The following is a 19,006-nucleotide window of genomic DNA, read 5'->3' as shown; positions in this document are numbered from 1 at the left end:
TAACCAATGCTGGGTTTTGTGTGTTTTTTTCTTTATAATGCATTTATAAAATATTGTATCTGTAATGCCACAGACTACTTTGTACAGCTCATGGAAAGTATAGTTTTGAAAGAGATTCTCTTTATATAATTCTGTCTTTATATGTTTCTTTTTGTCTAAAATAAAATTAATAGCAACTTCATATACATCAACCTAAATTATACTTGTAAAAGAATTATGCTTGGTGTAAAATATATCTAACTGAATAGCGATGAGAAAATATATTTTCTCATTTTGTTTCACTATCCATATATAAAAAATGTAACTTCTAATTTATTTTAGATCTTTTACTTTTTTGTAAATAAGCAACTAGAAAAGCTATCTGCACATAGAGAGAACACATTAATTTCTTCCTTGTAATGGAAGTTCAGATGGATGTTCAGATCTCAGTGGTTAGAAATTTAGATCATAGTTTTGTAAGACTTAAACATTTTCTTAAAATATTCAGCATAGTATAGAAAAGGGGAAAAAAGGTAATTCTACAGTAATACTTGACATCTCAGTTAAATGCAGCATTTGTACCATTGCTATTTTTGTTGTTGTTTGGTTAGTTTTTAATAAGGGTTATTTCATAAGAAATCTCAGTGGCCAACTTTTTTCAAATGCATCAGTTTAGAACAAGCTAGTAATTTAATCTATTGACTGAAACTGATGGCAAATATCACTTTAGGCCACACAGTAATGCATTCAATTACTCTCTCTCTCTTTTTTTTTTAATCTCAAAGTTATTATTTTTTGTCTTTTTTCTTTTTGATAACAATCTTACTCTCCCAACTGTAACATCAGCCATAAAATTTTAAGGAAGTGTGAAATAGCTTATGGCTGTGATGCAGCAAATCACTTAGGAGAGAATGCAACTGGGTCTAGTTGTACAATTGCATATGTACTTATATCACTCGTATAAAGCTCTGTTCTTTTCTTGAAGTATTCATATGGAACTTGCTGTGTTCCAGTTTGTGCCTGTTGCCACTTGTTCTGTTGCTAGGTACTGCTGGAAACAGCCTGACTCATCCACGTGACTTCTATTTTTCAAATATTTATAAGTGTTGATGAGATCCCCTCTCAGTCTTCTCCAGACTGAACAGACCCAGGTCTCTCAGCCTTTTCTCATAGGGGAGATGCCTCAGGCATCTTTGTAGATGCTAGACTACCTCCAGAAATTCCCTATTTTTCCTGAACTGAGGAGCCCAGTATTGGTCACAGTACTTCAGATGTGGCCTCACCAAGACAAAGTAGAGGAGAAGAATTCATCTCCCTCAACCTGGTGGCCACGCTCTTCTTAATGCACCCCAAGATACCATGGCTTTCTTGGCCACAAGGGCACGCTACTGGCTCACAGCCAATCTGGCGTCCACATGACACCTAGGTCTTCCTCTGCAGAGCTTCTTTCCAGCAGGTCATCCCCTAACCTCATATATCAGTACAAGATATTTCACTCCAGCTGCAGGACTCTTCAATTTCCCTTGTTGAACCTTATGATGTACTTCTCCATTCAACTCTTAAGTCACTTCAGGACTTGCTGAATTGCAGCACAGCCTTCTGTTGCATCAGCCACTCTGTTTCCCAGCTTCATATCATTAGGGTTATCATGGGGTTGCAAATCACATAATAAATAAATAATAGCATAATAAAAAAAAATTAACCAAATTTTTAATGTGACATTTCCTGTACTACCAACAAAGAGTGTGCTTTCACAAAGCTGAATAGAATTGATGAGGAAAAACACATTTTCTGAATTCAGTCATTCCTAATATTGTACCCTACGTTTCATCAGTCAAACTGTTCACTTCATCACAGCTGAAGTACACATCCCTAGTGAACTTTATATTCAATATACTTAAAATCTGTACACAATCCAAAAGTGTTACCACACTGTCATCTATTTTAGACTTATTTTGGTATTTATAGTGTCACTTTTCTTATAATAGGTCAATTTAAAAATACATAGTTTTATTCATCTCATTTTCAGTAATCATTCCTTTCTAAAAATATATATATATTTATTGCAATAATTCACTTCGTTAAATGCTTGCTAGTTGGCAGGTTGGATTAGAGTGTCAATTAAATGTACAATTTACTCTCCAAGTTCTTGACTTACATTTAAGCTTTGGAAAGATCAATAGAATTTGCCCTGACATAAATTTTAATAATAAGGAAACTTGAGCGCAAGTTGACCAATACCTATAACGTGAGCAAAGGATCACTGACCTCCTCAGTATTTGAAGCTATTTTAGTAGTGAACAGTAAACTACAGGAAGAATATGTGTTCAGTGCTATCCTAGTGTAATTATATTTGTCTATCATAAAGCACTATCAGATTTTGAGTATACACTCAAAAACTGAAAGTTATTTATTAATTAAAGACACTTCTCTATTAATAAAAGAAAAAACATTGTATGATGCAGAAAGCTTAATCAAAACTCATAAGAAATTTTGAAAACTAGATTATTGAAGTGTGCAGCAGAATCATGCATGAAGAGAACATTTAAGAAAAATTCTGCCAAATCAGATAGATTAACTCATTGTTTGGAGTACCTTCAATAAGGCTTTGTTAAATATATTTATTATTAGGTAAGGCTGATTATCTGTATCATGTTCAGGCATGTTTAGGCAATTTATTTTCATGTCTGAGTCATATGTGACTGACATATAACATCTCTGGTATGAAATAGCAATGTCACCTGGAAAACAGTTGAGTCTCTTAATCATCAGATCAGAGAGGACAGGAACTGCTTTAGGGTTTAAATGCGCAGTGGAGAAACATGTCTACTTTGTAGCTGTATTTAAAGCACAAACTGTACCTTATGACAGTTTGGGCTTTAAATATAGCAAAGAATGCTGAGCAAGTGTTAATCCCTAAACTTTGAAACTTCTACTTTAAATTTTCTAAAAGATTGATTAAAAATAAGTTGTAAATGAAACTGTGAAAAGGGCAAAGAAAACAAACCAGCTTGAATTACTGTATAGAAAGCATTTTATAATAAGAAATAAATATGTTTATAAGACTTGAGACAGGTGAGAATTGCAAACTCTTATTCTGGACATGCTGTTACAGATCTCACAGTACTGCATATATTTCGTATACATGAAATTATGTGATTAAAAAATCATAACCTCATTTAAAAAAACCCAACAAACTATAGCACGCATTTTCTTCCACAACACTACAAAACCTACGGCCATTTTGGTTTCATCCATAAAAATGTCCAGAAGGCTTGGCCATACTTCCATTCCAGTAACACGGAGTAGTTGTATGGTTTTTATTTAGGTTATAAGACATTTATATAAGCTGTAATATATAGATAATAATATTTTTGAGATTATTTTAGTACCAAGGATCATCATCCTTATAATCTAAAGCTTTCTCAGCCTTAACTGTCATCCTTGACAGCAGACACTGTCAGTCAGTTAAAAAAAGAAAAAAAAAGATTGGAAATGATTAAAACAGTCTGAAAAGACTTGATCTGTAATTGCTCACTTCCCTTCACTTTCTGCATCCCTGTTGTTGTCATCTTTATTCCCTGAAAACACGTAAAACCAAATTTGCAGGCCAGCTGCACCCCGTCCCAGCGCCTTACGAACAAGTTATTTGTGCTGAAGTGCTGAGAGGCTCCATCTGAAAATACATAAAATATGTAAAAGAAGCCTGAGATAGGCTCTTGACTAATGGGAAAGAATCTTCCACCATGGACATACTTCCCTCCGCAAAGATCTCAGAATGCTGATAACTTCTTGTGAGTCTGACCCCTATGAAGAAGATCCGTGTGTTGATCTTTGGACCAAGAGGAACACTAGGAAGCCATGCATAACACCCCAGAGAAAAAATATTCAATCAATAATCAAAATTATATAAATAATGGACTTTTCACTCCATGTATATATATATACACACACACACACACTAAGGTCTTTTTATAATTATGACATTTTTCAAAGTACTTGGACTTTAATTAATGTATTAAGCAAACAGACCATCTTAAACTAGATGATGCTGAAAGATCAGCACCTAGATGCTGATGGAAGCTCTAAGAAAGTAGCTTCAAGCAAAATCACCTCATTCTCAATCATATCTCCTGTTCGACAGGTGAGGAGGGAACTAGTCACAGACTGTAAAGAGGCTAACGGTCTCTGGGGAAGGCAGGAAACAAGAATTTCTATTATAGGAATATGTGAAAAAAGGCAACAATCTCATGTTCAGTAGAGAACTGTATTTTAATCACTTCTCTTATCTCCCTTTTCCTCACCTAAAGAGTAAAAAACCTCATGGATTTAACAAAATATATACAAGTGGAAAAATACTGCTCTTAGTCCACCACTGTTCATGGTAAACACCCTAAGCATTACCATTACAGATAGCTAAGATACTGCTATTGCCTGCAGATTGTGAATTAGTCACATTGATTTTCAGTGCGTCTTAGATCAAGATCACAAAATCTGTCAGAATGCTAGTTTCTGAAATATTCTCTTTGTTAGAGGATGTATAATAGACACATCCCCTATAGAGACCAGAATCTAAGGAAACTCTTTTCATATGTGGGAACCTAGTCCCGTGCACCCAGAGACCTGGGAGTCCTTTCTCATGAAAACTGCTACTTTCCCATTTGTGTGTTCAACCAGTGGCAAAGATGAACAGGTATACAAGTGATGGATGCACACATACATAGAAGACACTAATTTGGCCAGCTAGAAAGACTGTGCAAACAGAAGGCACTGATTTTAACAACATCCACATGAAACACCACCAAAAGTGACAGAAAACATAAGCACAGCACACCAAAACTGTCCTCCTCTCTGATCAATCATGATTGAATCTGACTCAGTAGAACACATACTTTTACATACCTCAATTTTCACTGACAAGAAATTTTGCATTTTCCTTCAGATCATGCTGTTACTGCCAGTAGCATTTTGTTTGTAAAGGTTTATAAGATCTCAAGCATCATTTGCACATTCTTGATTTTATGTTCATGTTTTCTGTGCATGAGTTCAACCACTAAAACATATGAAAGGTTTTAATCTACTAACAACTCACATACTAAAATAGCATTCTCAATAAACAATTTGTAGTTAAACACCACATCTTGTCTGAGAAAACAATACAGCTACAGTGGAATAACAACAGAAAAATGTCTTTTTACATCTTTATAATTCTTTAGGTAACTATTCTTGAAATTGCCCTAATACACACAAGCACAGAAAGAAATGTAAACTTAAAACAAGCATATTTTGTCAGAAAATAACTGCAATACTATATTGTATATTTGTGAATCCGTTCTGAGGTAAGGTATTCCAATGTACTGCGTACTTCCTTTAGTTAAAACTGAAGTAATTCATATTACAACAGGAAAAAAATGATGTAATTTCACAGAATAGAATCACCTAAGTTGGAAAAAATCTCCAAGATCATCAAATCCAACCACTAACCTGACCCACTGGAGTCCCATCACTAAACCATGTCAGTTAGTGCTACTTCCATGCATCTTTTACATACTTCTTTGGCTAGGGACTGCATCACTTCCCTGAGGAGCCTGTTCCAACGTTTGACTATCCTGTCCATGAAGAAATTCTTCCCTATATCCAGTCTAAACCTTCTCAGGCACAACTCATTTTCTTCTTGTTCTATCACTTGCTAGTGATAAAGAGAACCTCCTCAATTCCTGAAGGCCTGCCTTCTCCTCCTGTGGTACTTATTTTACTTAGAAGGAAAAAAGAATACTCAATTTCATTTTAACTTGATAAAGAAGAAAGTGAGAGAATTCAAAATCATAATTTCTTTCCTTCCTTTTCTTCTCAATTCTTACCAGAAACCTAGAAGACTGTAGTGCAATGACTGCTTCCATGCCACCTTCTCTAGAGCTGAGCACATTGATCTACTTTCATGTCACTGTGGGTTCTGGTTTCTATATGTTGAATAATTTTCTTTGCCACCTCAGCTCCAACTCAGTAAGTGAAAATTGTAGATTCAAAGATTTCAAAAGAAACGTTTCAGGAGTGAAAGGGACAAAAGTAGGTATTTTATAAAGATAGAGATCATGAACGAGAAAAAACTCTACTGAAAGATTTTTCTTCTTTTGAAAAAAGGTGTTTTAGTTTTCACAGAATGAAGCTGACTGTGATGCCCTATACAGTGAAGGAAGGATGACACTACGTTGGCAGGAAGTGTTGATCAGCCTGGGGAAGGACCGACCTACAGAGGAATGTGGGCAGGCTGGATAGATGGACTGAAGACAGTGGGAAGAAGTTCAACAAAATCAAGTGCCAGGTCCTGCACTTTGGCCACTGCAACCCCAGGCAATGCTATAGGCTTGCAGCAGAGTGACTGGAAGACTATAGAAGAAATGGACCTTGGGGTATTGGTCAGTGCTCTGCTGAACATGAGCCAGAAGTGTGCTCAGGTGGCCAAGAAGGCCAGCAGCATTTTGACTTGTATCAGAAACAGTGATGCCAGCAGGAGCAGGGAAGTGACCATCCTTCTGTACACAGTACTGGTGAGGTTGCATCTCAAGTACTGTGTTCAGTTTTGGGCCCCTCACTACAAGACATTGAGGCCCTGGAGTGTGTCCAGAGAGGGCTGGGGCGGGGTCTATAGCACAAGTCTTATGAGGAGCTTCTGAGGGAGCTGGGACTGTTAAGTCTGGAGAAGAGGAGGCTGAGGGGAGACGTTATTGCTCTCTATAACTACCTGAAGGGAGGCTATGATGCAGTGGGAGTCAGCCTCTTCTCCCATGTAAATAGCGATAAGACTAGAGGGAATGGCCTCAAGTTGTGCCAGGGAAGATTCAGGTTGGATGTTAGGAAAAAATTCTTCTCTGAGCAAGTGGTCAGGTGCTGTAGTAGGCTGCTTGGGGAGGTGGTAGAGACACTGAACCTGGAGGTGTTCGAGAAATGTTTAGATATTGAACTGAGGGACATGGTTTAGAGGGAAATATTGATGGTAGGTGGTCAGGTGGCCTGGATGATCTTAGAGTCTTTTCCAACCTTGGTGATTCTATGATTCTAAAGGGGAAAAGAATATAAGATGGAGTTATAAAATATATAATTAGGAATGTCTATTTCATTTTTTAAAATACATAGACTCAACTAAAATATCAACAAGAATGTTCAGTTCCTCATTAAGAAAATAAGGACTGACACTTGAATCCCTATTACTCCCATCTAATTCCCCTCCTGCCACCCTCTGTTGTTTTGCTTTACTTTTAATTCCATATCTCAGTGTAATCATTTATTTGCTTTTTTTTCAAAACATACATTTTTAGAAGTTTTACTGTCCTTGAGTATTCTAACTAGCTTTATACTTATCTTATTCTTAAATAATGTTCTTCTGGATGTTGCTACTTCTCTTATACCAACGCAATAAATCTCTGCTGTGAAGTATGAGAATAAACAGCTTTAAATTTGAAGGCTGACTTCCAAAAAAAGGTGTTCATAATAGGATGGTGCGGGATACATTTTCTAATTTAAGCTATTCTCATGAAAACATTTTATTTATGAAATGAATCACAAGAAAACCAAGCAGCTTCTTTTTATTTAAATCAAGAGACACCACTACATCAGAAAATTGACTCTTTAAATTATTTCTATCTTATTTTTCTAGCACATCTATTAAGAGGATACTGAATTTATGAATATAGGTGTTGTGAACATCCTAAATCATCCAGCAAGAATGGATCCTCAATTCTTGCAAAACTGTACTTCACAAGCACTGAATTGATTTTCAAGGATTACGAGGATTATAAACCTTTACTTGTCATACTGCCAACAAGAGGAAAGTCCTCATGGATGCAAACTAAGTATCAAAAGCTTGTGTCATTTGTACAGTTTCACTTCAGTACAAGGGTCCTTTAAAATAGTCACAGAGAAGTCTGATTTCTTCACCTTACAAGACATTTAAAAAACCCGAGGAAATGTAAAACTGTACAACAACCCAAATCAGCCATTTCAGTAAAGAAAAGGTTCACATCGTTATTATAGCCCAAGGAAAAAAAAAATGTTTTGTCTTACCTGTAAAGCCCTTGTCACATTCACAAAGAAAGGTGTTTGGAGTTACATTGCTGCAGTTACCATTGAAACACGTATGTGGCTGGCACTGTCCAACTATTTCTGTACAATTTTTACCTATTCAAAAGGAATAATAAGATTGAATAACATAGAACTGAATTAAATATTTTATTTTTTTCTCAATATTTCAAATATATATATTAAACAAAATATTATTATAACATTAAACTATAATATAATATTATAAAATTCAGTACTTGAAAGGAGCATATAAACAGGAAGGGGAAGGGCTGTTTATGAGGATGGATAGTGATAGGACAAGGGAGAATGGTCTTAAACTGAGACAGCGGAGGTTTAGGTTAGATATTAGGAGGAAGTTTTTCACACCCAGGGTGGTGACACACTGGAACAGGTTGCCCAAGAGGGTTGTGGATGCTCCATCCCTGTAGGCATTCAAGGCAAGGCTGGATGTGGCTCTGGGCAGTCTGGTCTAGTGGTTGGCGACCCTGCACATAGTAGGGGGTTGAAATTTGATAATCATTGTGGTCATTTTCAACCCAGGCCAGTCTATGATTCTACGATATTAGATGGATGGATAGATATTAGTGCTAATATTGGTCACTATCTTTCAAGAAAATTACTGGAGTTTTAAAGAACAATACAAAACTGTTTAGTTGCTTTAATATAAACTAATGTTCATCTACCTCATCTACCACATGTAACAAAATCCAGAAATGTAATTAATAGAGTAGATACTGTTTTTTGTTTGTTTTTGACATGAATATAGCTTACAGTTTCTCCCAGCATAAAAAGTAAAACTGAAAAACAGCTGTTTTCATGTGGATGACAATTTTTGACTAAGTTTTTCTTAATATGCATCTTTCTGAGAAGCACAATTTCAATTATCAATTGTTTATGCTATTACAGCATATGGGCATAAAACCATATGAATATGCTTGCTACTTGTTCCTATAACATTATTTATGTTTCAGCAATTTTCCCACTTTCTAATACACTTTTTATTATGGGAAATGCTTTTACTTCCAGTGCTTTTGTGCAGCCATGATTCAACGGTTTAATCTCCTGTACTTCTTGTTCTTGTACAGTTTGTTTATCGAACCAGTACTGTCAGTACAAAGTGATGGCATTAGCCAACATTGTCCCATATAGGCTAGAATATTTTGAGCATTGCTTAATGATTGCATCAAACATGAGTAGTTTAAATTTCTTATGAATATTCTCATCAATCTGAATAATAGGAGTAGCAGACTTTTTAGGCATAATTATTTTGAAAGCATTTTACGCAGCCCCCCAGATGTCACAAAAGAAATGGGAAACACACTGCATCAGTGATTTCTGCCAATGGTTTTCTGCTACTTTTTTAAGTTCTAAATTATTAAAAAATATATTTTTCTCATAACACTGACATATTCATACTTGCATAATCTATTTGCAAATGCATTGTTAACTGAACTATTATGCCATTTGAAAAGCAAGCAAAAATAAATTATATCAAACTTTATGTAACATAATCTTTAAATTCCGTCTGTGAACCTCACTCATTCCTGACTCATCAAATGTGTTTCCTAACATAGCATCACAACTGAAAGAGCACAGAATTGCAGCCACTGAAGGAACATTTGCTAGAATTCTGCTCCACAAGTAGGGACAGAGTTGCAGCAATCCTTCTTCTGATAGGGATGGTTAATTCTAGTACTTTCTGGTTTCCCAAGCTGCATTATTCTGAATCAGGGAAAAATATATCATTTTTTTTATTATTATTTATTTTTTACATTACCCCCTTTTATTTGTCCATGAAATCAAGACAAGGACTGGGTATGAATGTGTATAATCGTACGGTACTCTGATAGCAAAGAAAAATGTTATTGTCTAGATTTGTTTTATATAAATACTGCAGCTTTACATACATAGAATTCAGTGGCTTTTTTTTTTTTAATTACATGAAATATTTAATCTGGTGATAGCAATAATTTGTTAAATAAGTATGTTAAGCAAACTTCTTTGGAAAGGAACATAAAATGTAAAAATTATGGAAAAATGTTAGTATTTCTTTTCTTTTTTTTCCCTAATTATTTTTTTTAATTGAAAACATATTGATTTATAAGTTTTCAGAATTTTAAGTAACTATTTTTGTATAGGCTCTCAGAAATTTCTGTTATTTTGTGCAAGATTTTTTTTTCTGAGCAAACATTAAAAAAAAATCAGTTACTTCTGTCATGTGTTTAAGTGGGAAAGAAGCATGAATTTAAATCTCTCTCCACAATGAACACAAGAATGTAAGCAACTACAAACTGTCTTTGAACGACTACCTAGTTTCCTATGAGAGACTAACAGTAAAAGGCACAGTGCATGTATGGTAGGGGCAACAGACAATCAAACTGTATGGAAACGTTGCTAATGACACATTCACTTTATATATATTTATACTCATTAATGCACAATAACACTTATTCATAGATGGAAAAAAATACCTGAAAACTCTGGAGGACAAGTGCATTCATATGAATTTCTGATACCTTCTAATTTCTCAGTACAAGAGGCATTGTTATGGCAAGGTTTAGTGGAGCACACATTAAACTTCTGGCAGAATTTTCCAGAATACTGTGAGAAACAATGGCAACTATACTGTTTTTCCCATACACGGCTTAAGCATCTTCCATGCTTGGAACACAACGGTGCATTTGGAGTTTCTTGACAAAACTGCTGCTTCACAGTTACGTTCAGACGAAGGCCCATGTTGCACAGATATGGGCCCCTCTTATGTAGCTCCGCAAAGTAATGAGTTCCAACACCAAGCCAGGTAGAGTCAACTTGGTGCAGTCCTCTTCTCTGGCAAACAAATATCTGTTGCTCTTGAAGAAAGCCAATTTTAGGGCAATTAATAAATTCTTCCTTGGAGACATTTACCAAATTCATTCCATAGGACTGAAATGATGGTTCAGAAGAGATGAAGAGAGTATCACCTAATTGAAGCTGTACAGGACATATCTGAGGGACACTGAGATTTTTGTCTTCCCTAGTAGCATTTTTATTCACATTCCAGCATTCTGAGTAAAAGTCTGTGCATATATTTTTCCTTAGTGTCCACTCTATTAAAACGTGTTTTGGTTCCACTCGCCACTCAGCAATTATTTGCCTTTCACATATGATCTGTCCCTTCACAATGCAGAGCTGAAGAAAGCACACTACCATGTGAACTGTTGATTTTGGAGTCATCGTTTCAACTGGCACGTGGGAGTCTTCATTCACACCTGTTTTTGTTTGTTTGCTTGTTTTACTGGAGATGGATTTAGATCACCTGTTTCCTAAGCTGTTTCTGTATCCTCTTTGGCAGGCTAGAAATTCAAACAGAGAAAAACATTTCTGTTTTCATGCTAAATGCATTAGATTGATAGAGCTTCATTTAATAAATAAATAAATAAAATGCAACAAAGCAGGGGCAACATGTAATAACACGTCAGAATTCTTTTCCTGACATTCCTCAGTTTTTCTCTTATTCTTTCTTTTGGGGGAACTTGTTGAAGGATCCAACATTATTTATGTACAAAGCTTAACAGTATGTAGCACCTGCCTCTGGTGAAAAAAAGCAACATTCAGTCAGTCCTATATGCAGAACTGTACTGTTTGCAGAAACAAAGTATAGACAGTCTGATGAAACTGTGTATTAACTACAGTAAAAACACATGGCAAGCATCTTCTGCACTGGAGTAAATGACTTCTCTTCCCAGCCAGTCAGCAACTTGCTTTTGCCTTTGCCTTCTTGCTCTCCCTCTCTCTCTTCTTTTGCTTCAAAGTAACCTTCACTGTTTGAGCCAACCTTCAACAGAATTGGAACTCCTTAGTAAATCATGCATGAGAGCTTGGCCCAATGACCTTTGTGAAGCAATGACCAGAGCTGTTAAAGCCTTAGAGGAAACCATAAGGTTGTGAATTATGAACTAGTAACTAGCAACAGTGCAAGACCTGAGGCTTAGGATGTTAAACTCAAAAGGGGTAGAAGCTACATTTTGCTCACCTTCTCAAAACTGTTTTATTTTCATTTAATTATCAAATTCCAATTCTGCCTTCAGATAAGTTAGACATACTCTAACCACGTACTCCACAGCTAGACAGGTAAGATAATTTCTAATTTCTCACTATTTCCACACATGGGAGCTAATTCCCTGTAGGGGAAGAAATAATAAAAAAAAAAAATACTCAATTTTGTAGAACAGCTATCCTTGAATACCAAGCATATTTCTATATTGAGACTATTCCATCATCTTGAGTGTCACATGATGTTCAGCAATACCATTAGATAATGCTGTAGCAAATGTATAGTTTGGATCATTTAGCATTTTTCCTTTTCATCCAGCAGAGTTGAACTATTACATCCATTAAAGCTGCTATTACATCTGCCACTATTATCAGATATGAAAGTGTATGCTTTATATTACTGCGTATTAAGAAATTCTACATTCTGCAACCTGTCTTTACACATCTTCTTTTGTAATGAGATTTTGTCAGGGGTTACTAAAATTAATGTTTATAAAAGGTTATCTTTCTTTTTAGACACTTTGAAAAGAGAGCAATTGAATGACTAACATGGAAGAATTCTTGCCCACATAGTTTTCCTTTCATCTCTGTAATTCTGCATAGTTCTGATATCAAATACAGGCTTCTTTTTTTTTACTGACAAAGGGTGCTTCTTCAGAGTATTTGTATAGGAAAACAAAAACTTCTGAACCCTAAGTAATCAGTAGCATTAAAAAAGTTGATATTTGGTCTTTACAAAATGCATTATTAGTCTTCACACACCTGAAATATATTACTGTAAGAGCACTAGAACAACCAATTTTAAATAAGCAAATACATCCTGTAAAGCAAGGGCGAGAACAGGGCAAGATGCAAAATATGGAAAATAAAAACCAAGAGAGAATAAAGACTGTGTTAGCAATAAAATCATGAGGAAAAAAAATTATATAGTAAAGAGTATTAAAAGTTAAGACCTAAGCATGAAATAGGTTCAATACTAGTATAGATTGTGTAGAAAGTCAACAAATGAATTTCAATATCCACAAAATGCTGGCACCATAAGTCATGATACAAAGTCGTGCCATGAAATAAAATTTGAAAGCAATTATAACTGTCGGATTCTATGTCTAGATCAGGCAAGAGCAAAAACTTCTTATAATTCCACATGCTTTCATGTAGTTTATAAAGACAAAGAAAAATCCAAGACTTGAACATGTGGATGCACAGTAAGATACTTCAAAACTACCTCGCAAAGGAAAAGTTACATAAGACTGGGTGAAAGGAGGCGTAATCTTTTTATAGCAATGCAGAAGTGAAGCAGCAAGGATTATACAGGACCCCAGGGAAGTCATTTAAAAGCAAAAACAAAGTCTATGTTGTTTGCATTCCAGTTCAGTATCTTAAATATTATGATTTTATTTTATTAATGAGTTATTAAATATTAATGAAAAAAACAAAATGTATTTTAAGTGAGATTGCAGAAGTACCCATACAAGTTATCTGACTAAAGAATCTCACAGAAAAAAAAGAACTCGTCAAAGAAGGAAATACATCAGAAAGTATTTAGGAAAAATCACATCCCTTTACTTGAGCTAAGAATGCACTTCTTGCCCTCTTCTTACATCTTGCACACATCCTTCCTGATCTGCCTATCCTCACTGTTACATCTGGTAGCAAAGGGCTGTGACCTTGGATCAAGATATTATGAAAAGAGCAGGGAGAGCTGTTGGGGAACCTTCCTGGAGGCCCCCTGCCTCACTCAGGATCCTCATTTAAACTCAGGCTCTCATTCTTGATCTTCACCTGGGCTACACTGGAGCTGGGATAGTACTTGGCATTATACCCAGGCCCCACCTCAAATATTCAATTTCTTGAGTTGATATGGGGATTTTTCTCTCAGTGTGCTGTGCCTGGGAACCACTGGACTGTTGGCTTGGGGTACCAGAGCTGTCAGCTGTGTGGTGGTACTATGAGTTCACTGTCACACCCCACTACCATCTCCTCACCCTTGCAAGACAGCCCACTGGCTGCTCCATAGGACAGTGATATCATGCTTGCTTTATTTCCAATGCACATTTGAAAACATCTTCTTTAAGCATGAATTAAAATACAAATAATATAAAAAATGCCTCAAGTTATAGCGCTTGCACAGTATGGCTTCTATCCTGTGCATTTTACAAATATATATGCTAATTGTGTCAAAAACATAGCAAGTTGTCCTTTATGCCCTCATACTTATCACAAAATTAAAAATCCTTAGAAAGTGACAGTGCCAATCTTCATTGTTTGAAAATGATGCTTTCCCTATTTGCACCATTTAAAACAAAGTGATGGATGAATTATTAATTTGTTAACATGACTTTCTAGATCATTGAACATCCTAGACTGCACCTCAAAATACAGAATTATTATTTCTAATTTCAGATGAGCTATAGCCATTGACAGTAGTGGTGACAATGCAACCAACATTGGAGTTGTAAGGCTTTCTAATGGCTAGACCTTTTCTTATGAATCCATGAAGCATAACTGCAGGCAAAACGGCCTTCAGTCAGGGACTTCTACTTGACTTCTGTTCACTGATTCATATTTTGAGAACAAGAACCACACAAACACACACACATGAATAGCTGTTTTACTCTCATCCATCTCAGTTACCTGCAGATCGCATCACGTCTGTACAAATTCCTCCAGAGCAAGTTAAGTAGGAAGCTGGGGCGTTTTGTATAACTTTCTTTTTTTTTTTTTTCCTGCTGCCTTGTATTTAAAGGATTCCTGATGCTCAGTTCCTAAATGTCCCTGCCCTGGTGTGGGTTGCCTATGGCTGCAGTTCTGCCATGATTTTCTGATTTTTGGTTATCAGTATTTCACATCATAACATCATATAGTGCACTGGGAGTTAAAGTGCTAATGCTCCAGTTCCGGGTACCCATCCCAGAAGAGAACTACATTCCCCAGAAGACCATTCACTGTGCTGTTATCATCTCTGCTCAGGGGAACAGATATAAGGCCTTGGTAGGTCAGACAACTCTCATTTCCTTTTGCTCTCCTTGCTGCTGCTCATCCCAGCTGCACACAATCTCAGTACTAGCATAAGGCCTACAGCTTTCAGATGCTCTTTCATTACATTTGATTTATTTGCTTCAATTCTAATTATACTATATTAAAGTGTGTTATCTTGCATTCTGATACCATATTTAGTAAATTAGTTTGCTTCTCCTCAGATCATTGCCATTGTTTTAAATTATTTTGGGGTCCCGCTTCCCTTTTCCAGAGGCATGGATTTCGCTAAATCCCTCCACCCCGCTAGTCACGGAACTGGGCTGAACCAGCCTTTAAACTGTCAACAAGTTCCTTAGTGGTTTATGTACCGCAGTGGTGTTGTGGGCCTCCAATGATATGTCTCCAGCTGCCATTGTCTATGGAGCCAGATGTACATACACCTGAGCTGGGCTGTAAGCTCCTCTGGCTTGAAAGCAGTTTCTCTCTCCATTGTGTACATCAGTTGCAAAGCATCAGAAACCAGCCATGAGGACACAGGCTCATTCATGACATGATTCCACCACAGCCCTGCAGCTTTCCCCATGCCTCTTACTCATGTTTACTCCTCTTGCAGTTTTATGTGCCTAACATGCCTGCATACCAATATAAAGACCAAGCACCTACCAAAAATAAAGTCCAAGGAGCCAAAGAGCCAAAATACATATTAGACAAAATACATCATTTCCAAATATCCTAAGTAGAAAGCACCATTCTTTGTTCCTGTATTCTTTGGTTGTACTTCTCTACCTGGGATTGTGATGCTTCACCTGTGATCCTGTCACTTGCTGGGGTCACAGAGGCTGAAAGAAAGCTCAACAATAACAAGAGATTACAGCTACCTTGTAAATTGGGGAAACAGCTCAACATAGCATGTTTAAAGATTAACAGTTAAATATTTGCATAGAATCAGTGCCTGTTTCTTGGAACAGTAGGTGAGAGAACCTACAAAATGCAAGTCAAGCCTTGCCATGATTTGTTATTTTTGTTATTTTTTACTTCCTAACTCAGAATTTAAAAATGGCTCTCTAGCAGAGGCCTTTCTTTTCTTAGATTCAAAACAATTGTAGAAACAACAAAATAAAAAACCTCCACAGTAGTTCTCAGCTTCTAAAAAAGAAACTACTTATACAGTTAAATTGGTAGAAAGTCTTAAAAGTCAGTGGCATAAAATCCTCATAGAGAAAGCCAACACTATCTAGGAACACTGTATAAGAGGGGGAAGAATGGTGTGCCATTAATGAGGACTTGAAAATAGACAAATAGATAAAAAGGATCTAACACGGCTGAACGAGAGCGTGAAGGAAGGAAATCAGGACGTACACCTCAGAATCTGCAATCCCCTAAAAATAAATAAAATAAAAACATCACAGGCCCTGGTACATTTAGTGTGAAAGCATAGATTCATATAAAAAACACTAGAGGGATGAAAAAATTCAATAAGCAAATAACACAGTATTGAAACAAACCATAAATCTCTAGAAACACTGTACTAACAGAAAGCATAGCAGTCTCCATATATATCCAACAGACATTCTCTGTACAACAGGAGCATTTGAAGAGATAAGTCAGAAAAACTAAATTACATTTTAGTTTTCTGTTCACTGTGAAAGAGTTTGGTTATCCAGTACACAGAATTTGTTAGTATTTGGAATGCTCATAGAAAAAGTAGATAAACTAACAGCAACAGTGAGTCTGACCCTGCAAGATACCAATGTTACAAGAGCTCAAGAATTAAATAGAATAACTTATTTTTGTACATATCCTCTTGCTGTGGGATTATTTCCATGTGAAATATTAAAGAAAAGTCAATATGACTCACATAATGCAAAGTCAGGCCTCAATAGAATTATCAGAGTCCTCTGAGAATTCGTCATAAAAGGAACATTATAAAAATCACTCTAAAAATTCAGGATTGGGACTTTGTCTTTTAAGATATTCTTGCTTCAGGCTAAGAAGAAATTGATGTATTTAATAGCATCATTTGTAGGAAGAGTCAAAGCATTATTCCTTCCTCTCAGTTGAGTGTCCTACTATACTCATTGTTAATGAACAGGGAAATGAGTTATTTTTTGTTCAGTAGTATTGCAGTTTTCTGGAGTAGAGTTGAAAAGAGGACTCCTGTGAATTCCGCTTATCTTCTCATACATGGTAGAAGGAGGTGATAGAAGGTTGAAGGAAAGTTTTCATGTTCAGAGGAGAAAATTCAGGACTGATTGGCAAGGCAGGCACAGTAGGTAGCTGGGCGCTTGCAATGCTTAAAGAGAAGTCACAGGCCTCCAGGGTGATGACAGTACCTTCTAAGGACTGAAGCACACAGAATTTGAGGTAAGCCAGAAGTTCACTGAGATGCCTGGATTCAGGGACCTACATAGTATAATAGGAAAGAATTGTTATGAAGCCCTATCTATATATGTTCTATCTCTCCTAATTTCCCTGCATTTTCTCTATTTACAAAACTTATAATTAAACAGCTGTTTCTCTTTTTATTTAAAAAAATATATATTTTTTCTTTGCTTAAACCTTTGGAGTACCCTGCTGGAATAGGAGGTCTATGCAGATCATGATTCTTTGTCTATAGGATAGACACAGCACTTTTTCTTATATTCTCTGAAGACATTGCTGTGTCCCAGGATCTGTGTCCTTGTGTTATCGCGATTATGACTCCTTGTGCCACCACAACATTTAGTGAAAACTGTAATTGTAGTACAAACTAGAGAAGGAAAAGACATATTCAGAAGATTATATCTCAGCCAAAATTGAAGAGAACTTCACAAGTCACTGAGAATGACATTCCTTCTAGAACCAGACATCACTCTGCTGAATTCCATAGGTTTACTGCAGTCACCAATGATTTTCTTGTAGCGAGGGGCCTGAAACTGAAAACAGTACTCAAGCTGCAGCCTCTCAAGGGCTGAGTACAGGAGAATGGTCACCCTCCCTGCTCCTGTTGGCAGCACTGTTTCTGATACAAGCCAGGATGCCATTGACCTTTTTGGCTACCTGGACACACTTGATTCATGTTCCGCTGAACATCAACCAACATGCCCAGGTCCTTCTCCTCCATGCAGCCCTCCAGCCACTCTGTCCCAAGCCTGTAGCATTGCCTGGGCTGTTGTGGCAGTGCAGGACCCAGCACTCGGCCTTGTTGAACTTCATCCCATTCTCTATTTAAAACTTCTCACATGATTCTACTGAAGCCTGTTTTTACACTGAAACTGTTCCTGATGTGTTTTAAGCTTTTTTTTTTCCTTAAAAAAAGTATTGCTCTTCTTTTTTTCCTGTTTATAAGTTATGTAGTCATTAAGACAATACAAACTAAATGAGGATCAACTGCACTTTAGCTAAAATTGAGTTACATTCTATTGAAAAAGATATAGAACAGTAACATTCTATTTCAATATGTTACTGTTTTACGAACATAAAGAATATAAACAGATCAAATTAATCTTTACTGCACCAGACTCCCAGATACACAAGTCAATTTAAAACTGATTATCACCTTGTTTTCATGTTTTCAATAGTTTGAGAATTTCTTTTTTTTTTTTTAGTTCCTAGTATTTTTACTTCTGAATTCCACTCCAAACTACACCTTTTTAGTGTGTTTTGGTTCACATAATGCAGCAGTTTCAGAACAAGTGACCTTCAAATGAAACAAACCTGAAAGAAACATTTTAAGAACTAACCAGTGCTGTGCAGCCAATAGTGGTTATCAGTCCATACGTATAGGGCAAGCCGGCAATAACACCTCTGAAAAGAGGCTGTAGCTGTATGAAGTAGCTTCACTGCTTCACTTTCAATTTCTCTATTTCCACATTGCTTGAAACCGTGAACTAAATGTGAACTAAAATAGAATTTCCTAAACTGTTCAAGGAGTTACACCCTGCTGTATTCAACA

The 19,006-nt window shown here is 36.3% G+C and overlaps 1 protein-coding gene across 4 annotated transcripts in view; it reads right to left on the bottom strand.

The window, feature by feature from the left end:
* Nucleotides 1-19,006, bottom strand: part of LOC121110182 (protein eyes shut homolog) — a 133,755-nt gene that overhangs the window by 44,390 nt on the left and 70,359 nt on the right. For 3 of the 4 annotated variants that reach the window (XM_040698535.2, XM_046939329.1, XM_040698536.2), the window contains 2 exons: nt 10,530-11,393; nt 8,041-8,154 (listed from right to left, as the gene is read on the bottom strand). In XM_040698535.2, coding sequence (XP_040554469.1) covers nt 8,041-8,154; nt 10,530-11,274 — 859 coding nt within the window. In that variant the 5' untranslated portion in view covers nt 11,275-11,393. Of the gene's footprint in view, nt 1-8,040; nt 8,155-10,529; nt 11,394-12,093; nt 12,222-19,006 lie in introns of those variants that run through there. The other variant, XR_006938839.1, reaches the window with a different exon arrangement.

This window comes from Gallus gallus, chromosome 3 (assembly GCF_016699485.2).
Source record: "Gallus gallus isolate bGalGal1 chromosome 3, bGalGal1.mat.broiler.GRCg7b, whole genome shotgun sequence".
Taxonomy (NCBI): domain Eukaryota; kingdom Metazoa; phylum Chordata; class Aves; order Galliformes; family Phasianidae; genus Gallus; species Gallus gallus.
The sequence above is the reverse complement of the archived record's forward strand: the minus strand, read 5'-3'. Positions and strand labels throughout refer to the sequence as shown.